Source organism: Rana temporaria, chromosome 2 (genome assembly GCF_905171775.1).
Source record: "Rana temporaria chromosome 2, aRanTem1.1, whole genome shotgun sequence".
In the NCBI taxonomy this organism is placed as follows: domain Eukaryota; kingdom Metazoa; phylum Chordata; class Amphibia; order Anura; family Ranidae; genus Rana; species Rana temporaria.
In genome coordinates this window covers 314,319,020-314,343,462 of record NC_053490.1, presented here as the reverse complement: position 1 = coordinate 314,343,462, position 24,443 = coordinate 314,319,020, and the positions used below count along the sequence as shown (strand labels likewise).

At 45.4% G+C, this 24,443-nt stretch overlaps 1 protein-coding gene across 1 annotated transcript in view; it reads left to right on the top strand.

Moving 5' to 3' along the window:
• SYCP1 (synaptonemal complex protein 1) overlaps positions 1 to 24,443 on the top strand; it is a 183,733-nt gene that overhangs the window by 53,947 nt on the left and 105,343 nt on the right. Inside the window, exon 5 of the mRNA XM_040339388.1 lies at positions 6,005 to 6,115. Coding sequence (XP_040195322.1) covers positions 6,005 to 6,115 — 111 coding nt within the window. The remainder of the gene's footprint in view (positions 1 to 6,004; positions 6,116 to 24,443) is intronic.

The following is a 24,443-nucleotide window of genomic DNA, read 5'->3' as shown; positions in this document are numbered from 1 at the left end:
ATTTAAGTAAGCAGTAAGATCCCTACCATCTATACACTGCCCAAAATCCACAAGGATCCCATCAACCCTCCAGCCCGTCCGATTGTGAACAGTATAGATTCTATAGCCGCAAGAATGGGCCAGTATCAGGACAAATTTTTACAAAAGAGTGTGAAAATGACCAGATCCTATTTAAAGGATACAAAGGATCTTTTAAACTGTTTGCACAATGTCACTTTTACAGAAAACCAGCAAGTCCTATTAGTCACAGCAGATGTGTCCTCATTATACTCGATCATACAACATGATGATGCCACGCTAGCCCTGAATTGGGCCCTAAGCCAAAGGGATTATTTACCCCACAATCAAAAAGTTTTTATCGGTCATGCTTTAAATTTTTGTTTGTCACATAACTATTTTTGGTATGGGAACGAGGCGTGGCGTGGCGATGGGGGCCAAATTTGCTCCGAGTATTGCCAATTTGTTTATGGCCGAGTGGGAAGATAAAACCATTTTTAAAGAAAGGAAAGCAGAACTGATTTTTTATAAACGTTTTATTGATGACCTGTTTTTTATCTGGGAGGGAACAGAAGAATCATTGAATATGTTTTTAAACGTTTTAAATAATAACAACAATATCAGACTGACATCAGAATGGCATAATAACACCATCAATTTCTTGGATGTGACTATTTTTCGAAAAAATAATAAACTAGAAACAAAGGTTTATTTTAAACAAACAGACAGAAATAGCTATTTACCAACGACAAGTGGACACCACCCAAAATGGCTAAAGAATATTCCAAAGGGACAAATCATGAGAGTCAAGCGGAATTGTTCTTTGTTTCTCAGCCAATCCAAAATCCTAACAGAAAGGTTCAAGGCGAAAGGATACAACCCACAGTTCTTGGAAAAAATTGTGAAAGAAGTCGAAAAGATCCCTAGAAGTAAATGTCTGGAAGAGAAAGTGAAAAATGAAACTTGTGAATCAAACCCCAATGAATGGGGGTTCATAACGCAATTTCACAGCCAATATAAAGAGGTGGAGTCCATCTTTAAGGAACATTGGCACATTCTGCTGTTAGACAAAAAATTAGGACCTGTAATACCTCAGCACCCCCGATTCATCTACAGAAAAGCCCCTACTTATGGTGATACAATTGTGAAGAAGATCTTCGACCTACCGGCAAAACCCCAGAGTTTCTGGGATAAAAATGGCTTCTTCTCCTGCAGAAGATGCAAACCGTGCAAAGAAGTCAGACTACTGAAGAGAGGCCTGGACCATTTTACATCACCAAATCACCAGGAATTCGAAATAAAGCAGTTCATCACCTGTAATACCACCCACGTGGTGTATGCACTCAGATGCCCATGCGGTCTACTTTACATCGGACGAACTAAGAGACGACTGAAAATTAGAATTGGAGAACGCATCAAAAATATCAGAATAGGATATACTGATCATAATGTATCCCTCCACTTCAAAATGAAACACAACCAGGACCCATCCGGTCTGGAGTTTTGGGGAATTGAACATGTGGAAACACACTGGAGAGGCTCACATAGAGTACGGGAACTCTCAAAAAGAGAAACTAATTGGATATTTTTAACGGATGAACTAGTGCCTAAAGGATTAAACGTAGAACTGGACATTAATTGTTTTATAAGCGACACTTGAGTAGAAGTAGACAAATTATAGTCACAATTCTCAAGGGTGGTGGTCCTTTCTAAATATCAGAAGGGGATAACTATAAAGAGGGTATTAATAAACCTATTAGTACCTCAGATACTGGAACCCCCGGTTAAAATACTATCCATACAATATTTCTCACGCAATTCCAATGCACATTCCCCATACACATTCCATACATAGTGCTGCTTTACATATAAATGAATGGAATATTGGAATAACGGTATATATTTTATAGGGCTCTGCTGGTGCTATAGATATCCTTGCATAATTTTATTCCATTGTGTTTTATAGATATACATATGTACGTATATTTATGTACACATATGCAATCTCCAATTTATATCCCTGCGGCATTAAGCGTTTTTTAGATTTCCATATATATTTATGTATTCTTATTCATTTTTAATTTTTTACATTTATATATTTTTTGGATTTCTATTTCATCTACTTTTTAATACATTTTTTTTATACATATATATTTTATATTTTTATTAAATTTTTTTTATATATATAATTAACTTTATATGTATACATAGATATATATTCATATGTATGCACACACATTTTTTAGATGTGTTGTTGCATCACGTATTTATTTATGATTTTATAATTTCTATATGTATTTAATGATTGGATCCCTTTTATTATGTGTGAACATTTATTACACTATATTTTTATGTTTATATTGCATAGATTAATATGGCTTATTGTTGCAATGATCCTGCCATATACATGCGAGACTCTCAGAAATAACGCTCTTAGGGTATACATGATATGGTTTGATTATCTCTAACATAAATGTGTCACTGGCTGTTCTTGGGAGTGCGGGTAATCCCTCACTTGATAGAATGCCGGGCACTGAACATTTCAAGTTCCTGTAATTAGTTCTAGCCCTTCTATGTAGTAGCATGTACTGCAAGCTCCCTGTCTCCGCTCACGGACTTGTTCTATGGTGGGAACAGTGAGTTGCAATAGGAGCGCAGTACAAAGCTGTAAAGACCCTGCTCTCTGTATTTGTAAATAGGTTTGGATCTCAGCTGCGGAGGCTTATCAGGTCTAACCACCAGTTAACTCTCAATACTGAAATGAGATTATGGGGTTAAGTCATCATATCCTCCTTGGGAGACAGAAACATGAAAAGGGGACAGCGTATTACTTCATAAGCTATCGTGAGAAATAAACTAAATATATAGTCTCATGAGCACAAAATCAGTCACTATAAGAATATGCTGCAGCAGTAATATTAGGAATGTGGTTCTATGAATAGTTATTATTCTATAGATATGCCAACTTGCTCCCAAATGTCAGAGTTCAGTTCACAAGAGAGTATACATTGCATGTGCAGAGATGAGGCATATAGTTACAGTCCCTTGTATCTATGAGCAGATAATAGGCAAGACAGTTTGTTATACTGTTATTCAGATACTTGCGGTTCTGTTGTTATTAAAGATGAGGTTAAATTGCTGAGAACTTTGTCCAGGCTTCAGCAGACTCTTTGGAGATGAAGATCCAGGCTATGGTGAGGATGCAGGGGTGCTGGGTTGGTATCAGGGCCACCAGAGGATACAGGTAAGTGAGTCCAACTTCTGCAGTGATGGTGAGTGATGGCCTGGAGGAATCACAGCGTGTATTCGTCAGGGCGTTTATGCAGGAGGGTCTCCGGTCCCAGATGGCGGCAGGGGTCCAACGAGAATATCGGAACACCCTGCCGACATCTCTCAGAGTTTAAATAGCCCCGAATTCGCGGGGAAAAGCACAGCTCCACGCTGGGTCGCACTTCCGCGTTCCAGCGTGGAGCGCAAACGTCCGCGCACCGGAAGTGACGCGGACGGAACGCGGCTGCCTGAATTGGAGAGAGGCGCGCTCGCCAGGATAACGGCAGAGGCGTTACAAAAGCTAAGTCCCACACATCTCCTCCCCGCCGGGGGCGTGGTTACACACGGCGCCCGAAGGAGAGGATTCCACTAATGACACACGGAGGGAGTGTCAGCACCAGCCGGAGCTTTGTCATTGGCTAGGGGGCGGCGCAATGCTACTTAATTCCGGGGGATGCACAGGACTAGCACGCTCTTAGAGGAAGTCCGAACGGACGAAACGTCAGAGCGCTGCTATCCAGCATCCCGACCGGAAGTGACGTTATGCGCTCCACTCGTTGAGGAAACCAGGAAGTAAGCTGCAGGAAGGTCATCCAAGCGGTCTTCAGGGGTCCTAATAACAGTGAGAGTGGCACTAACACCCACATAAATTTTATATTTCTGCCTATTTCACAAATCTGGTACGCATGTTGTCTTAAGGGGATACGCTTTTATATGTTTTTGGGTAACATTAAACATTATCAAAACTATATTGCGCTATGTGGATTTTTCCTTCCCTTACATAACTGCCATTACCTGGAGAGTGAAAATTACACGGTGATCAAGGAGATAGAGCGGTATGCTGATTCAATCCACCATCTGACAGTGACATGTTACACTGAAACGCTGTTTTAAAGTAACCATCTGGTGAGTGCTTTCCCCGAAGGGGACCCCATATCCCCCCACGTGGTGAATTCCTTTTTGGTGATTGGAGCACATATCATTGATTCTTCTGATCTGGTCATTCTACACAGCATACACAACAAACCAGGGGTTTGCAGCGCTGCTGCAGGACTATATACAAGCTCTGTACGGGCGTGTTTTTATCTTTCTGCTTTTTCACATGTACATCAATGCGTGTAACAAGTTTACATAATTTGCCAATGTCCACCCAAAGAGGGAGCTTATCGCCTTAGAATTCCCAGAGAGGGCCACCAACTAATTCCCACTTTTTTTTTTTTTTTTTTTTTTTTTTTTAGGTATTCACAATTATGACACTGTTTTTAGGTTCAATTTGACCCCAGGCATATTTCCCTAGAAGCTAGTGAAATGGAATTGTTGCCTCGGGATGAGGACCTGGTCAAGCTGTTGTCCACTATATACAAAGATTGTTTTCCCAAAAACTATTTAACTGATACATCCCTTTAAATCAGCTTGGGAAGTTGTGGGTCCTGGCTTAGATCAGGAGGAGTTGGGGAGACGTTTGGGAAGCGCCTTTTACCAGATTAGTCTATGCTAGAGACCGTTAAATATACTTTAAGTCCATTCATGGGGTCTATCTCACACCTGCGAGACTGGCTATGATATTTGGGAACCAATTCTCCCTTTGTTGGCGATGTTCCACACCAGACGCAGATTTCATGCATGTTTTTTGGAACTATCTGGCTATAGGTCCCTTCTAGAGGGAGGTTTTGGCATGCATCGCTTCTTCCTGCATTTCTTTTCCGCTCTCCATAGAAATGTGTTTATTAAGTCTGGTTGACTCACTTGCCACTACTAAAGCTATACAGTACGTACCCTCCTTACACTATTGTTGTATTACACCAGGAAGTTGATTATGCTATCTTGGAAAAAATCATCAGCACCCTCTGTGGCAGCATGGAAATCATTGGTGAACAAAGCTGTCCCTTTGTAAAAGGGCACTTATGCAAATAGGGGGTGCGTTTACGAAGTTTGATAAAGTGTGGAGTAGATAGTCTTCTACGGATACTGTTTCTGACTAAATACTGTATGAACTCACTCTCTCAGCTGTATATTTATGGTATATTCCTGTGATGTGTTTTCATAGCTCTAAAAAGGTGACTGTATATTCCTTGTTCTCGCTGGTGGGGGGGGGGGGGGGGGGGTGGGGAGGGGAGATGGGTGTTGGCATATTACTGTATGTGTATCCTGCAGTGACATGGGGGGGGGGCAACATTTCACTGGTCTAGGGTTTTTCCCCTGGTTGGGTGACTTAAACACTGACAATCTTGTTGAGGCTACTGTTGTACTGTTGTTATTTTTACTTTCCTTGGTTTTCTCTTTTTCTTTTTGAATTTTGTATGCTTGTTACCTGGCAGCTTGTATTCTTAAAATGTTTTGTATACCCTTACAAAATTCAATAAACAGAAGTTTCCAAAAAAATAAAATTATTTACATTTTCGCCTGACCTTAGCAGCCTCCTGGGAAGGCTAAGTCACCAATGCCTTTCAGGCAACTATCGATGCTGAATGATAAAGTCCACCTCAAATCTGGGCAAATTTAATTCCATCCATAGCCTTTTTGGTATATGAGACTGGTTGTCTGTCGTGTGTCAAACAGCTTGTTAAGAATAAGTAAATGGACAGTAGATTTATAAAAATCTAGATGATTTTTTTTATTTTATGGCATTGACATCGCAGATGGTGATATTGCTTGCAATCTGTTAACGCATAAACATATTTTCTACTAAACCATTTTGTATCAAGCTAATTATATATTTTTTGTTTTTGGTATTAAGGTTCAAAAGCTAAAGTTAGCATCTGATGAAGCGATAAAGCTGCAGAAAGAAACTGATGTTAAATGTCAGCATAAGATTACCGAAATGGTGGCACTGATGGAAAAGCATAAGGTATATTGAATATATTTTCTTATTTATTATTTTTTAAGTAGTATTAAACTCTCAGCATTTCTTAGCTTAAAGTGGTTTTAAAGGCCCAAGCTTTTTTACCTCAATGTATTTTCTGCTTTAAAATAAAAAAAACCTTCTGTGTCTAGGATCCCCCAGCCCCCCACTTATACTTACCCGAGTCCCATTTTGATCAAGCGCTGTGCAAAAGAGCAGCGACTCTGTGCTCTTTTCCTCCTCACAGGGCAGATTGATAGCAGTAGAAGCCACTGGCTTCAATTGCTGTCTCCTGCTGCTGCTGTAATCAAATCCTATGATGAGGGAGTGGAAGGTGGTGTCTAAGGACGCAGCAAGCAGGGCTCAGGAGCAGGCCCCCACAAAGAGGAGCCAGGATGCCTGGTGGGTAGGGGTGCAACGGATCGTCAATGATCCATGATCCGAACGGGTCACTGTGTTCGGATCGGCACACCACGCAATCTGCGGATTGTCGCCATAGGAAAGGCCATGGCTTCGTCCTAGCTCTGGAGCGGCGGCCATCTTGGTACACCCGGCGGCGGTGGCCTACGTGAGCTCCCCAGTGGGGAAGATGTGGACATTACAGTGTGGGGAGATGTGGATATTACAGTGTGGGGAGATGTGGATATTACAGTGTGGGGAGATGTGGATATTACAGTGTGGGGAGATGACGTGGATATTACAGTGGGGGAGATGACGTGGATATTACAGTGGGGGAGATGACGTGGATATTACAGTGGGGGAGATGACGTGGACATTACAGTGGGGAGATGACGTGGACATTACAGTGGGGGAGATGATGTGAAGATGTGGACATTAAAGTGGGGGAGATGTGGACATTACAGTGGGGACTATATATGGTGGTCCGAAAAATGATCCGATCCGTGACTCTGATCCAAGGAACGATCTGAACCGTGAGTTTTTTGATCCGTTGCACCCCTACAACGGGGACCCAAGAAAAGGAGGATTGGGGCTGCTCTGTGCAAAACAATTGCATAGAGCAGGTAAGTATAACATTGTCATTTTTATTTTATTTTAAAAAATTCTACAGGTTGCATCTTTTGAGTTACAGATCAGGTCTAGAATTATTGCTCTCTCTAACGATTGCGGTGATACCTCACTTGTGTGGTTTAAACACCGTTTTCATATGCAGGTGCTACTCGCGTATGCGTTCGCTTCTGTGCGCAAGCTCGTCGGGACGAGGCATTTAAAAAAAAAAAAAAAAAAAAATGGGTCACTTTTATTCCTATTACAAGGAATGTAAACATCCCTTGTAATAGAAAAAAGCATGACAGGTCCTCTTAAATATGAGATCTGGGGTCAAAAAGACCCCAGATCTCATATTTACACTAAAATGCAATGGAGCCGGGTGGGGGCCATCTTGCCCTCACTCCTATCCATGGCAAGCAGGACACAGGACCCGATCACCTCCGCCGCTGCCGACAGCTCTGGTAAGCAGCAGAGAGGCGGGAGTTGTGGCAGCAGCGGCTGCTGTTACTGAGATATCCCTCTTCAAAAAGAGGATGTATATCTACATGCGGCGGAGCTTAAGTGGTTAATCTCTATTCATATGCGCAGAATCTTATTGTTAAAGGTTTGGACAGCAGAAGCTGCTTGCAAGAGGCACCTCACACGTATGGCTTTCTGAACAAGATGCCTGTTTGGTGACCAATTCATTCAATTCAAATTTGGTGACCAACTTGACCAATTCATCAGAGTTCACTTCCTCAAAAGAAGGTACTAAAACCTCCCTCAGAAGCTCCCAACACTTCAAAATGCAGAGTATCTATACACTCTATTCAGGCTTAAACTTCAAACCCCAAGTTTCAGCCCTTCCTTTCAGCACAAGGCTTGGCCAAAAAGGCCACCAAGCCCTCTTCACAATGAAGGGTCATCCTTTCTCCCGGGGTCACAGACACCCCAAGCCTGTGGTTTCAATCTGTTCAAAACTCTACCGCCTCCTTTAAAACCAACCAAAAGCTGTCCGAGGACAGTCAGATATGCAAAATGCCTTGTGCCACCTCTTGTTCCAGGAAGTCACTGTATTGGTGCCACCACAGGACAAGTTCAAGAGATTTTACTCAAAACCTGTTCACAGTACCAAAGTCCAGCAGGGTTCTCATCCTATCCTGAACCTAAAATCCCTCAACAAATTTCTTCAGATTCCAAAATTGCACATTCAATTCACACAATCAGCAATTGCCTCTCTGAGACAAGATGAATACTTGGCATCCATGGAAATCCAAGATGCCTATCTGCATATTCCTATTTACCCACCTCATCAGTGTTTCCTACGCTGTGCAGTCAATCACCAGGTTGATGTTCTGCCTCTTGGCCGAACCTCTGCTCCCAGGGTGTTCACAATAGTCTTGGCACCCTTGCTTGCCCCTCTCAGGGCAACCAAGTGTCATCCTCATGCAAATCTCAACAGATGTCCACACGTCAATTCAATTGCTCCAAACCTTTGGCTCGTTGATCAATTAAAAAAAATCTGCTCTGGCAGCATTCCTTTAGCCTAGATTACTTGGGTCTAATCCTGAATACATCCCAAGCCCCTTACCTGAACTTACCCATGCTCCTATCCACCCAAGCAACAACTTCCTTGTCCTGGTGGATCACCTATCCAACTGTAACAGATTGGAGGTTCCTTCAACAGACAAGTCTGTCAGGCTGGGGAAGGGTCTTCCAATTTTTGACAGTTCAGTGATAATGGGCAAAATAGAAATCCAAACTCTCCATCAACATTTTGGAGCTCAGGGCAGTGAGATTGTCCAGCCTGCACTTGAGTCACCCTTCCACTCAGTGGCATATGTCAATCATCAAAAGGGACACGAGAAGCCTGACTACATTGAAGGAAGCAAACCAGATTCTATATTGGACAGGAGCTCACTACCCAGCAATCTCTGCAGTCCAGATCCCAGGAATGGACAACTGGCAGGTGAAATATCTCAGCCACCACCAATTGTACCAAGGGGAAAAGTCTCCTTATCCAGATGTGTTCAATTAGATATGCCAAAGGTGGGGGGGACTCCCGATGTGGAGATCTATCCTCTAGCTCCAGTGGTGTCACCTGGTGTGGTAAAACATGATGTCACCCCTCCTCCACCAACTATAGTCGCCCCTCAGTACAGACCCCCTCCTTCAGTAGAACCCCTCCACTAAGTATAGATCCCCCTCTATTCGTACAGACCCCCCCCCAGGCAAAGCACCCCCCTCCATTAGTAAAGACCCCCCAGGACAAAGCACCCCCTCCATTAAAACAGACCCCCAGGACATAGCACCCCCTCCATTAGTACGGACCCCCCCAGGACATAGCATCCCCTCAATTAGCACAGAACCCTCAGGACAAAGAACCCCCCTCCATTAGTACAGACCCCAGGACATTGCACTCCCCTCCATTAGTACAGACCCCCCCTCAGGACAAAGCACCCCCTCCATTAGTCAAGACCCTCCCTCAGGACACTGCTCTTCATTAGTAATCCCTAATCCCCCCATCACAAGCCGACACCCACTACCCCCCCCACCGTTACCGCACCAGCTCAGGCGGCTTAGGTACATGGTACACTCGGGCAGCAGCTGGAGAGGAGAAGACAGTGTGCAGCCGCGCCGTCCGGTTGCAGAATCGATCATGACAGGCTCGGGCAGTGAGAGACAGAGAGGATGAGGAGAACACAGGCGCGGCAGTAGCACTGGAGCTGGGTTTCCGACTGAAAAAAAAAAAACTGCAAAAAAGGGAGCCAGGGCTTTTGTCACCCCTGTAGTGGGTGGTACCCGGGTGCGGACCGCACCCCCCCGCCCCAGCGATGCCACTGTCTAGCTCTAGCCTTGGGTTTCTCTAATTATCTGTTGATCTCAGTGCAGGCTAATTTATGCCGTTATTCCACTGCAGATTCTGACTGTCTTGTTTCTCTAAATAGAGGAAAAAAGGAAAATGGCTAATTGTACCTACATAGAAAATAAGGACTTTAGATGTGCTACAAGGAAAACAGAGTATGACCAAATATTGCTTCAGGATAAAAAAAGATTTTATATTTTTATTTTATACAGTAAATGCCATATAAAAATCTCATAGCAGAGATCAACTATCCATAGAAAAATATAAAAAATGTATACAATATACAATTTCAAATCATATGGATTGGCATCTATGTCACTGCTACTTGAGAACTGGGGCATGGTTTTTCAATCCACAAGAGTTTTATCCATCTTGTAAACATTGGGGGTTGTTAACTCAAGTGGTAAATGCGTTTTTCAGCGAGTCCACGGCAGTCAGATGTTAGGTTTGAGGGTATGGCAGCCCATTTTTATTGAAAGGAAACAAAATAACAGTTCACACACAGGATTCCCACACAGGGGTTCTTCTCCAGTAATGTTCATATAACCAAAATGCCAAGCCTCCTGGCTCCTAGGCTTACTTAGCCTTGCAGTACCTGCTAAACCTGGCCCACTCCTGGGCTCAACGGGATTATCCAGCCTACTGTCTCCCAGACTTCTGGACTTCCTTCAGCCCCCTTTAGACTCGCTAGCCACCTCAGGTCTACCAGCCTCCCAGTCCGTCAGGCACAAAATCCCCCCACACCAGGGATGTAGTCTTCCAGGGCAGACAGCTTTCCACACACAGTGTTTTGAACCAGCAGCCAGCTGCACACACTCCACCTTCCTCCACTCTCTGTTCTGACCAGTCCCTCATTATATGGGTTGTGTGCACCTGGGAACACAACCTGCTGTCTGTAAGATCTGGACACAGGATTGGAGATCCCATCCCGCCCAAGTCTCTGCAGGATCTCCAAACTACAAAGCCCCATTCTAAACTAGCAAAACCTGGAGAAAACTGACAGAGCAGTTTTCTCCATTTAAACTCTACACTCTAGTTTTGCAGTCCGCAGATATGCAAACCCTGTGTCCATTTTACCTCCAATTTCATAGGTACAGAGCCTCTCACTATTACATATCCCCCCCCTTTGTTTCGAACCCGAAGGGGGTGGAACACCAGCACACGTCATCAGGGTGTGGACACCTCTGTGCCGGCTGTCAGCCACATAGGCCCAACCTTTTTTTCGGGTGCGCTTCCAGGTAAGTCCTACCCTGACTCTCCATGGGATCCCACTCGTTTCTATCCCATGCTTTCTCCCTCTTCTGGGGTTCCTGGGCTTATTTGCTTTTCTCGAGGGAACTCTTCCTTCCCTAACACCCTCACTTTCTTCATATAGGGAACCTGTTCCTATTACTTCGCCTGATGGGGAACCACCTTTTCCCTCAGCGACACCAGACTTTCCCATTACAACAGGTTTTTTCGGTTTAACAACTTGTCTGAGATTACCCATGGCAATTAAACCCTCGTTGGCAATACCAACCATTAGCAGATCACCAATTTTGAGATGCCAACTGCCGATACCATCAGTGCTTTTTTCAGAATTTGTTAGGACCCGTCCCGAGGAGAGACCACACACAGGCGAGTGACTAGAAACTATAACCAAGCTCCATTGGGCGGTTGTCCTAACAAATGGCACTGACCCGACGACACAAATCATTCCTTACGGCGACAATGCTAACTGGTGTATGCATTACCTTGCCACAGCACCCAATTCCTTTAGCACTTTCTCCCACAGTGTCTCCTGGTACTTTAACCACTTGCCCACCGCCCACTGTAAATATACGTCCTGTTTTTAAAGATGGATATCTTGGTAACGGCAGCAGCTGCTGCCACAACCGAGATATCCATCTCTTCAGTGGGCGGTGGTGTACACGATAACGGCGGTCTCCGCAGCGGATTCGCCGTTATCGGTGGCGGGAGAGGGCCTCCCGCCGCTTACCGTTGCCGGTCGGTAGCGGCGGAGGCGATCGGGACTGTTCGGCAGCTGTGTGGGGTTGCGAGTGAAGGAAAAATGTCCTTCACCCGTCCCCATACCTCTGCTGGGCGGAAGTGACGTCAAAACGTCAGTCCCGCCCAGCGTCTTAAAGAAACATTTTTTTTTTGTCATTTGAAAAAATGACAGTTTTTCAATTTTTTTTTCTTTTTTTGCATTTAAGTCTAAATATAAGATCTGAGGTCTTTTTGACCCCAGATCTCATATTTAAGAGGACCTGTCATGCTTTTTTCTATTACAAGGGATGTTTACATTCCTTGTAATAGGAATAAAAGTGATACATTTTTTTTTTTATTTCAGTGTAAAAAATTATAAACGAAATAAAAATAAATAAGAAAACAAAAAAAAAATTTTTTTAAGCGCCCCGTCCCGACGAGCTTGCGCACAGAAGCGGACGCATACGCAAGTAGCGCCCGCATATGAAAACTGTGTTCAAACCACACAAGTGAGAGCAATAATTCTAGCCCTAGACCTCCTCTGTATCTCAAAAAATGCAACCTGTAGAATGTTTTAAACGTCGCCTATCGAGATTTTTAAGGGTAAAAGTTTGACGCCATGCCACGAGCGGGCGCAATTTTTAAGCGTGACATGTTGGGTATCATTTTACTCGGCGTAACATTATCTTTCACAATATATAAAAAAATTGGGCAAAATGTATTGTCTTATTTTTTAATTAAAAAAAGTGTTTTTTTTTTTTCAAAAAAAAGTGCGCTTGTAAGACCACTGCGCAAATACGGTGTGACAAAAAGTATTGCAATGACTGCCATTTTATTCCCTAGGATGTCTGCTAAAAAAAAATATATAATGTTTGGGGGTTCTGATTAATTTTCTAGCAAAAAAATTGAGATTTTTACATGAAGGAGAGAAGTGCCAGAATAGGCCCGGTGGGCAAGTGGTTAATTTGTACCTTTGTGCGAATGACAGGAAAAATCTCTGTTACTGCCAAGTCCATTTCGGTCCCTTCCTTCATGTGAAGCCTAGTGGGTGAGGCAGTGTCCATGCCCTCTACTGACCACCGCTCAGCCGCACTTTGGACTGCATCAGCAGAAATTTTCCTAGTCACTGCATCAGACGGAGAGACTTCTGATGTTTTCAAACGTTCTCCTGAGCGCCTTCCATCCAAACCGGTAACTGGAAGCACCCCCTCAGAGAACCTTGAGACCATTTGCCACACTACTAACAAACATGGTACCAACCAGTTCCTCTTGTGATTAACATCAAGCATAGCCTGTACTACTTGGCTCCACCTACTGGTACTACGCAGTACCACCTTGTCCGACCACGGTGGATACACCCAAGTGTACAGCAAATGTGCTTTTTGGACTTCAAGCATTTTCAACAATACATTAGTCATCTTAATGCAATCCACATCTACATACAAGACCTTTCTAGGGACTTTTCCATTATCAATGACGTGGAGAGGCTCATCCACTGAAGCTGGAAAGGTAGAGACATTTATAGCGACCTCCACCTCACTGGCGGTATCGGTCTTCACAGCCTGGTGCTCAACTGGAGCGCCGTCAGATATACATCTCACATTTATCCCTTCTGTCACATCTCACATTTATCCCTTCTGTCACAGCATCAGTGAGCCGCTGCAGGTCATAAGTCACATTGCCATTTTTGCGCTCACTATTTTCCAGCGGTTGGGCTGCAGATAACACAACTGCCATGCATGCGCCCTTAACCGGCCCTTCTGACTGGAGGGGACCAATCTCTGCAGGGGCCAACACGCCCTTGGTCACTGGCCACCCTGCAATCCCTCCGTTGGACATAGCAGGTGTTATGTCCACATCTGTGTTATGTGACCTAGCCTTATCCAGCATGGCTAGCAACTGTTTGGCCCAGCTGTCCCAGTCAGTGGTACTTCCCTGACAGGTATTCTGCAGCGCTGCATCACCTGTTCCAAGAGGCACCAAAGGAATCTGGGACTTATTACCCAATACAGTATATTTGTCATCGCTATACGCATCACATTGTACAAGCACAGTTGCACTTATGTCACATTGGGATGATGCTTCGTCACAAACCGCAGGATGCAATACACTATTTTGACCAGATTGTTCTGGTGGCACTATCATCACATCCAGCTTTACACTACCAGCTTTAACAGGGTGAACAAATTGTTCACCAATCTGGTCATATACCAGGCAGGTGGTCTGCACCCACACACTCTCATTGTGTAGTGCAGTCCCTCCTTGTTCCCCCAGAGTAGTGCCAGAGTGGTCCTGGACAACCTCCCATTCCAACACAGGGAGATCCCTGGAGGTTTCCCCGGACAACCCTGCAGCTCTGCCTCTGGCGGTCACGGAAGACATCCTACTTCCATCTTTTTTAGTAAACATATTACCAACATTATTCTCAAATATGACATTTCGATAAATACATTTCTCAACCTTTAGAGGATCATCACAACACTTAGACGTATCTGTAGCTATTGTGGGTGGCCCCTTACCCACTTGAGAAGCTCTACAGCTGACATGGGAAACTCTTTTCTCCAACACTGTGGGCTTCTGGGAGGTTTCCCTGGGCAACCCCACAGCATATATAGTATATGGATTTCTTTGGTCACCCCTAGTACAGCTCTTTCAGCACTCTGCTGGATTCCACCAGGTACATACAGAGTCCCCTAGCTAAATTCAGGTATGGTGCCGCATCTTTAAGGCGGTGTAGCGTATCGTATTTACGCTACGCCGCCTTAAGTCAGAGAGGCAAGTACTGTATTCACAAAGCACTTGCCTCCTAACTTACGGCGTCGTAGCGTAAATGGGGCCGGCGTAAGCGCGCCTAATTCAAATGAGGGTGGGGGGGCGTGTTTTATGTAAATGTTTGGTGACCCGACGTGATTGACGTTTTTTACGAACGGCGCATGCGCCATCAGTGTACATATCCCAGTGTGCATTGCTCCAAAGTACGCCGCAAGGATGTATTAGTTTCGACGTGAACGTAAATTATGTCCAGCCCCATTCACGGACGACTTACGCAAACATAAAATTTTCAAGTTTCGACGTGGAAACGACGGCCATACTTAACATTGACTACGCCACCTAGGGGGCAGCTTTATCTTTACGCCGGCGTACCTCATACGGAAACGGCGTATCTTTACTGCGACGGGCGCACGTACGTTCATGAATCAGCATATCTAGTCATTTGCATATTCTACGCCGAACTCAACGGAAGCATCACCTAGCGGCCAGCGGTAATATTGCACCCTAAGATACGACGGCGCAGGCCGTCGTATCTTAGATAGGTTTAAGTGTATCTCAGTTTGAGCATACACTTAAATTTACGACGGCGCAGATTCCGAGTTACGTCGGCGTATCTATTGATACGCCGGCGTAACTCTCTCTGAATCTGGCTACCCATGTCCTTTTTAGTCTTTAGTCCTGCTGACAGTTGGGCTTTACCCTGTGCCTCCCCCCTACTCTGGGTAGCACACTGTAGCAAGTCCACCCGTACTGCGGATCTCCCCACTGAACACACTTCCACTTCAATGGGTTCTGTCCCATAAACTGCAACAGTCTTACCAATTCCTGTAGCTGTTGTCATAGCCTTCATTTGAGTGCTTTGTCTCTTATCTGTGGTGTCTCCATAGGCTGACTCTTCCATGTGGTCATGGAGAAACACTGCAGCCTTTCCGGAACAACCAACACCCCCTGCATGTAACACAGGATCCCTGTTGCTAGGGGTAACAGCAGACCAGCACTCCAAAGATGGTTGGCTACACCTCATGGTGGTTACAGACTGTTGTGTCCTTTCTGGGCTGACTACTTCACATAAGCGGCCATAATACACATCTTTACATTCCTCATTGGTACCCCCTGCAGGCCACACAAACTTCTTGCCACTGTTGCCAGGGGTGACAACCTATATGTTTGCAGAAAACGCAGGGCTGCTATACTGATGCAGACTCATGCTCTCCTGAGCCATTGCTTGACTGGTGCTTTGTTGTCGCAATGATGCCTCTTCCTTTGCTATGGGTGATGACCTCCCTTTGCTGGAGCATTGCTGGCGGCCCATGATGCGACTGAACTCTCCTCTAAGAAGGATTTCCTCTTTAAACTGGCAGCAATCATCATGGTCACCGTCCATCAAATGGTAAACTGACCGGTACTCTACCAATAATAAGGTTTGCAGCAACTTTGGCCACCGATCTCTAGGCCATTTCCTCCTTAAAGCGACTTTTTCAAATTTTTCTAGGAAGTCTCCAACCTCCTCTGTAGGTAGCATGGGTTGCATGTAATCAGAGGCACAGATCATAGCCCCTTGAACTGCATCCCCCGCTTTACTCTGGTTCCGCTTGAACCACTCATTCACGGTCTCATACACCACTGGCCCCTTTTGACTGGCACTCCTAGGTGGAGACATCTTCAGGCCACGCTGAGCTCACTTCCTCTTTAACTTGCTTTAACATGTACTACTTGTGTTTTGACTGCCTCATCCTTGCAGTCGCATGCACAGCAGCTTGTCACACAGTTCACAGCAGGGAAAAGGAAAAAAAAATCTCACAGGTGCACCACCTCTATGCAACACAGTCTGTCAAAATAAACTTCTGCGCAATGCAGTTCGCCTGACTGCCACACACAGCTAGCAGTAGTTCCTGCTGCGACTCACCACGGAGCAAGGACCCAGATTCCACCATCTAGATGCCCGCTGAATCCACCACTGTAAACATTGGGGGTTGTTAACTCAAGTGGTAAATGCATTTTTCAGCGAGTCCACAGCAGTCAGATGTTAGGTTTGAGGGCATGGCAGCCCATTTTTATTGGAAGGAAACAAAATAACAGTTCACACACAGGATTCCCACGCAGGGGTTCTTCTCCAGTAATGTTCATATAACCAAAATGCCAAGCCTCCTGGCTCCTAGGCTTACTTAGCCTTGCAGTACCTGCTAAACCTGGCCCACTCCTGGCCTCAACAGGATTCTCCAGCCTACTGTCTTCCAGATTTCTGGATTTCCTTCAGCCCCCTTTAGACTCGCTAGACACCTCAGGTCTACCAGCCTCCCAGTCTGTCAGGCACAAAGTCCCCCCACACCAGGGATGTAGTCTTCCGGGGCAGACAGCTTTCCACACAGTGTTTTGAACCAGCAGCCAGCTGCACACACTCCACCTTCCTCCACTCTCTGTTCTGACCAGTCCCTCATTATATGGGTTGTGTGCACCTGGGAACACAACCTGCTGTCTGTAAGATCTGGACACAGGGTTGGAAATCCCATCCCGCCCAAGTCTCTGCAGGATCTCCAAACTACACAGCCCCATTCTAAACTAGCAAAACCTGGAGAAAACTGAGCAGTTTTCTCCATTTAAACTCTACACTCTGTAGTTTTGCGGTCCGCAGATATGCAAACCCTGTGTCCATTTTACCTCCAATTTCATAGGTACAGAGCCTCTCACTATTACAATCTATAAAATAAATAACACTGATGTAATACACTGTCTACAAACTGCATATACAGTGCCTTGAAAAAGTATTCATACCCCTTGATATTTTCCACATTTTATCGCGTTACAGCCAAAAACATAGTATTGTGAAGTGGAAGGAAAATTATAAATGGTTTTCTTTTTTTTTTTACAAATAAAGATCTGAAAAGTGGGTCGTGCATTTGTATTCCGCCTCCCTGAGTCAATACTTTGTAGAACCACCTTTCCCTGTAGCTACAGCTGCAAGTTTTTTGGGTATGTCTCTACCAGCTTTGCACATCTAGAGAGTTACATTTTTGCCTATTCTTCTTTGCAAAATAGCTCAAGCTCTGTCAGATTGGATGGAGAACATCTGAGAACAGCAATTTTCAAGTTTTGCCACAGATTGTCAATTGGATTTAGGTCTGTACTTTGACTGGGCCATTCTAACACATTAATATGTTGTCCTGCTGGAAGATAAACCTTCGCCTCAGTCAAGTCTTTTGCAGACTCTTCTAAGATTGTCTTGTATTTGGCTCCATCAAACTACCCATCAACTCTGACCAACTTCCCTTTTCCTGATGAAGAAAACTATCCCTACAACATAATGCTGCCACCACCATGTTTTACGGTGGAGATGGTGTGTTCAGGGGGATGTGCAGTGTTCCTTTTTCCACCACACATAGCGTTTTGCCTTTAGGCCAAGAAGTTCAACTTTGGTCTCATCTGACTTGAGCATCTTCTTCCACATGTTTGCTGTGTGTCCCCCCCCCCCTCATGGCTTCTCACAAACAGGACTACAACGGCCAGATTTGTAGAGTGCACGACTTATAGTTGTCCTGTGGACAGATTCTCCCACCTGAGCTGTGGATCTCAGCAGCTCTTCTACAGTTACCATGGGCCTCTTGGCTGCTTCTGTGATTAATGCCCTCCTTGCCTGGCCTGTCAATTGAGGTGGATGGCCATGTCTTGGTAGGTTGGCACAACTGCAATACTCTTTCCATTTTCAGATGGTGGGTTGAACAGTGCTCTGTGAGCAGTGTCATCTTAAGAGCATTATAGGCCCCCGGGCAATACAGTGCACTGGGGCCCTGTCTACACAATTACGCACGAGAATTACTAACAAAAATCATAAAATTTACTGGCAGAACCACATTTTTTACTGCCACTGCAAAAAAAGTACCTAAAATTACAGTTTTCAGTGCCCAACAATGCAAATGTCAGTATTTAAACTATAAACATATAGCTAGTGCTATTAGAAATTGACATGAAGGTCAGGTTACTATAACCCAGCCAGCACAGAGTTTCCTCTTACATCAGAGTCTGCAGGATTCCCCCTTACAGTGAAAGGGAACTCTTATGTAAAGGGGAACGCTGCAGATCATGATCTAAGGGGGGAACTCCGATGTGGAGGGGGGCTATGGTGACCAGAGACAACCTTATATCAGAGTCCACTGCTTTCTCTTTCCCACTTACATCAGGGTCCGCAGACTGAGTTCCCCCTTGCATTGTAAGGGGGAATCCTGCAGACTCTGATGTGGGGGGTACTCTGGTGACCAGAGACCACCTTCCTTAGATTAAATACACTAAGGTAAGGGGGGTCACTAATATAGGAGGGGGAACCTTTATATCAGTGCCCCCTTACATTTTTGCATTCACTCCCCCCTTACATCAGCAACCCCCCGCACTCGTGGAGGACCGGATCTTCTCTGTGATTTCCGCGAACTGGGCATGGGCCGTTCTAACCCGTCACTCTCCATAATTTTTTACTGGGGTTGCTGGGCAGCCGGTGGGGCCCCCCAGGCAAGCGGGGCCCCCGGGCAACTGCCCAGCGTGCCCAATGGAAAAGATGGCCCTGTCTGTGAGATGTTCAAAACTTGGGATATTTTTTTGTAACCTAACTGGCTGTGACTCCCCACTATAGTGCTATGCTGCAGGCATTCCAGGAATTAAATTGTACCAACATACAATAATTATATACAGTATCTCCCAAAAGTGAGTACACCCCTCACATTTTGGAAATATTTTATTATAACTTTTCATGTGACAACACTGAATAAATTACACTTTGCTGTACAAAGTATTGAGTGTACAGCTTGTATAACAGTGTTCATTTGCTGTCCCCTCAAAATAACTTGGCACACAGCCATTAATGTCTAAACCGCTGGCAACATATGTGAGTACACCCCTAAGTGAAAATGTCCAAATGTGGCCCAATTAGCCATTTTCCCTCTCCAGTGTAATGTGACTTGTTAGTGTTACAAGGTCTCGGGTGTGAATGGGGAGCAGGTGTGATAAATAAAAAAATTTAAATTAAAGATTGCCAAGACCCCGAGACTGAGCTGCAGCATGGTGGCCAAAACATCGGTTTAACCGGACAGGATCCACTCAGAACAGGCCTCGCCATGGTCGACCAAAGATGTTGAGTGCACATGCTCAGCATCATATCCAGAGGTTCTCTTATTTTGAAATAGACGTATGAGTGCTGCCAACATTGCTGCAGAGGCTGAAGGGGTGGGGGGTCAGACTGTCAGTTCTCAAACCATGCGTCGCACACTGCATTAAATTGGTCTGCATGGCTGTCATCCCAGAAGGAAGCCTCTTCTAAAGATGATGCACAAGAAAGCCCACAGTTTGCTGAAGACAAGCAGACTAAGGACATGGATTACTGGAACCATGTCCTGTGGTCTGATGAGACCACAATAAATGTATTTGGTTTAGCGAGTGTGACATCAACCAGATGAGGAGTACAAAGACAAGTGGGTCTTGCCTACAGTCAAGCATGGTGGTGGGAGTGTCATGGTCTGGTGCTACATGAGTGCTGCCGACACTGGGGAGCTACAGTTCATTGAGGGAACCATGAATGCCAACATGTACTGTGACATACTGAAACAGAGCATGATCCCCTCCCTTCGAAGACTGGTCCACAGGGCAGTATTCCAACATAATGACCCCAAACACACATCCAAGATGACCGCTGCCTTGCTAAGAAGCTGAGGGTAAAGGTGATGGACTGGCCAAGCATGTCTCCAGACCTAAACCCTATTGTGCATCTGTGGGGCATCTTCAAATGGAAGGTGAAGGAGAACAAAGGGCCAGATTCAGGTAGAATTGCGGCGGCGTAACGTATCGTAGATACGTTACACCGCCGCAAGTTTTCATCGCAAGTGCCTGATTCACAAAGCACTTGCGATGAAAACTTCGCCGGCGGCCTCCGGCGTAAGCCCGCGCCGGACCTACTGCGCATGCTCCGTTTCGTAACTCTCGCCGTGCTTTGCGCGAAGTGACGTCATTTTTTCGAACGGCGACGTGCGTAGCGTAATTCCGTATTCCCGGACGTGTTACGCAAACGACGTGAAATTTTAAATTTCGACGCGGGAACGACGGCCATACTTTAGACAGCAATACGTTTGCTGACTAAAGTTAAGGCACCAAAAACGACTCCTAACTTTGCGATGGGAAACTAGACTAGCGGCGACGTAGCGAACGCGAAAAACCGTTGTGGATCGCCGTAACTCCTAATTTGCATACCCGACGCTGGTTTACGACGCAAACTCCCCCCAGCGGCGGCCGCAGTACTGCATCCTAAGATCCGACAGTGTAAAACAATTACACCTGTCAGGTATTAGGGATATCTATGCGTAACTGATTCTATGAATCAGTCGCATAGATACTCTGAGAGATACGACGGAGTATCTGAGATACTCCGTCGTATCTCCTTTGTGAATCTGGGCCAAAGTCTCTAACATCCACCAGCTCCGTCATGGAGGAGTGAAAAAGGACTCCAGTGGCAACCTGTGAAGCTCTGGTAAACTCCATGTGCAAGAGGGTTAAGGCAGTGCTGGAAAATAATGGTGGCCACACAAAATATTGACACTTTGGGCCCAATTTGGACATTTTCACTTAGGGGTGTACTCACTTTTGTTGCCAGCGGTTTAGACATTAATGGCTGTATGTTGAGTTATTTTGAGGGGACAGCAAATGTACACTGTTATACAAGCTGTACACTCACTACTTTACATGGTAGCAAAGTGTAATTTTTTTTAGTGTTCTCACATGAAAAGATATTATAAAATATTTACAAAAATGTGAGGGGTGTACTCACATTTGTGAGATACTGTATATGTAATTCTTATGCCTTAGTTCTGAGAAAACTGTGAAATCACGAAACATGCTGACATAATAACGGGTGCCAATACTTATGATTTTTTATTGTATATTGTTGATCTCTGTTATGAGTTTTTTTTTTTTTTTTTTTATATTTGTACAATAAAGTTTTTCTAAAACTGTTAAGAACTTTTTATCCTAAAGTAATTTTGGTGTACATTGTCATTCTTTGTTTTTCTGGTAGCACCAGGGCCGCCATCAGGGGGGTACAGCTCAAACTCATGTAAGGGACCCGGGCATCCCAAGGGTCCCGGATGTCCCGAGCGACTCAGACCCCCAAGGTATTTCCACCCTCTGCGTTAAGGCTGGATGATTGACAGCCACTTTTGGTCACTCCGGCACAGTTCCTGGTTGCCTGGCAACGCCAAGCTCACAGCACCAACGATTAGATGCCTTGGGATGCACTTCTGCTGGGATTGGTGGAGGGGGAAATGGGCGGAGAAGTTTTCACCCACCTCCCCCTCCACCAATCGCAGAAGAAGTGCACCCCGAGGCTTATCTGCGGCGCCTGTGAGGAGTGAGCTTAGCATTCCCCCGACAACCAGGAAGTGTGCCGGAGTGACTGAAAGTATGGATGGTCTCACGGAACAGGACAGAAAGGGGGGCTCCTGTTGATCTCATCTGATATTCTCCTCCTGCCGCTCCCCCCAGTGCCTAATTTTCTCACAAGTGGTAGAATGAATGAATGAATGAAAAACTTATAAAGCGCGGCGCATGCGAACTGAATCGCTTCTGGGCGCTAGTTGTTCGTGTCTCATGACATCAGAAGAGCAGAGTTTTGATCTGTCTTCTGAAAGTCAGGTGGTTTTCCTCCAACCGAATGCTGGTTGGCAAAGCGTTCCATAGTCTCGGACCTTGAAAAGCAAACCTTCTTTCTCCTTTGGACTTGTATTTGGTTTTTGGTACCCTGACCAGATTTTGGTCGGTGGATCGCAGAACGCGATTCGAATTGTGAAATTCTATCTGGTCGCAAAGATATTGCGGAGCCTTCCCATGGATGCACTTATGTGTCAGGCAGAGTGCTTTAAATGCAATTCTGTCTTTTACTGGCAACCAGTGAAGGGTTCTCAGCGAAGGTGAGATTGATTCCCATTTTTTTTTCCCAGTCACCAGTCTGGCGGCCGTATTCTGAACGACTTGCAGACGGGAGATTTGGTACTTTGGGAGTCCGAGGTAAAGGGCGTTAGCATAGTCCAGTCTGGAATTCACGATTGTTCCCACCACGACTGCTACGTCTTCTTTGGGAATAAATGGAATAAGTCTGCGTAGTAGGCGCAACAAATGGTGCGCTCCGCTGACTACTGACCCTATTTGTGCGTCCATTGTCATGAAGGTGTCGAAGATGACCCCGAGACTTTTGACTTTGGAGCTAGGGGTGATGATTTGGCCCAGAATGGGCGGGGGTGTCCAGGTTGTTGCCAGTTGACTCTTTCGGCTGGCGTGAAACATAAGAAGTTCTGTTTTTGAACTGTTGAGTTTAAGATAACTTTGTCATCCAGTTTTCTATCAAAGAGAGACATTTCTCTAAACTGGGATGATGATCCTTTTTGTTGCAGATGCGAAAATACAGTTGCGTATCGTCTGCATAAGAGTGATAGAGTAGTTCTTGGCTACTGATAATATCAAAGAGAGGGCGAAGATAGATGTTGAAAAGCACCGGTGACAGGGGGGATCCTTGGGGGACTCCACATGACACTGTGCGCTTTTCCGACGTGAAAGAACCCAGTTTAACTGTTTGTGATCGGTTTTCAAGAAAGGAAGAAAACCATGGTAAATCACCTTCTGCGACTCCTGCTACCTTGGCTAGTCGCATCAGTAACAGTTTGTGGTCTACCGTGTCAAAGGCTGCGCTTAGGTCCAGCAGAACCAGGAGACAAGATTCTCCTTCGTCTGCGGCCTCGAGGGCATCGTCCCATATTTTGAGTAAGGCCGTTTCTGTCCCGTGTCCGGGACGGAAGCCTGATTGTAATGGATCCAGTAGATTGTGGGTATCTAGATGCTGTTGCAGCTGTTGTACCACTACTTTCTCCATTATCTTGGAGAGAACATTTAGGCCTGTTATGGGACGGCGGTGAGTTGGGTCCTTGGGATCCAGGTTAGGTTTTTTCAAGATGGGCTGGATTGTGCCCTCTTTCAACAGGGATGGCACTGTGCCTTCCTTAAATGACTGGTTTATAAGCTGTGTGATGGGTGGTGCCAGGATGTCGGCACATTCCTTCAGCAGTTTGGTGGGGATGATATCATTGGGCGATGTGCTGTTCCGCAAAGCACCAATGATATTTTTTGTGGTATCGATGGAGATCGGTTCCAGAGTGAACTTAGTTGATTGTAGAGAGTTTCTGTGGGTGTTTTGTGGTTGATTGACGGTGGGGTTGAGGGGGGTATTGTTTTGCAAGATGTTTTCCCGGATTCTGAAGAAATTGAGGAGATCGAGCAGCAGGAGGAGAAGACGGAGCTCATCCCTGCACATCCCTACAGCAGATGGAGGAGATGGGGAGCAGAGTGCTGAGGAGGGATCAGAGGTGATTGTCAGGAAGAGCTCTCCCTGACACGCCCCTCCAGTCATCAATATGCAATGACAGGGCTCCTTTTTATCCCTTTCTGCATTGATGTCCTGGCTCCTCGCCCCTACAGATGCTGGTGAGTAGCTGTGTCTGCACACACATGTACTAAGACCCCTTTCACACTGGGTCGGTGGGTGCATCGGCGGTAAAGTGCCAATATTTTTAGCATCGCTTTACCGTCAATTTTGCGGCACTAAAAGGCTTAAAACCATCCGCAAAGCACCGCTGCAGCGCCAAATTTGCCGGCGGTACAGCCGCGGTACCCATTCATTTCAATAGGCAAGAGGGTGGAGGAGCAGTGTACACACCACTCCTT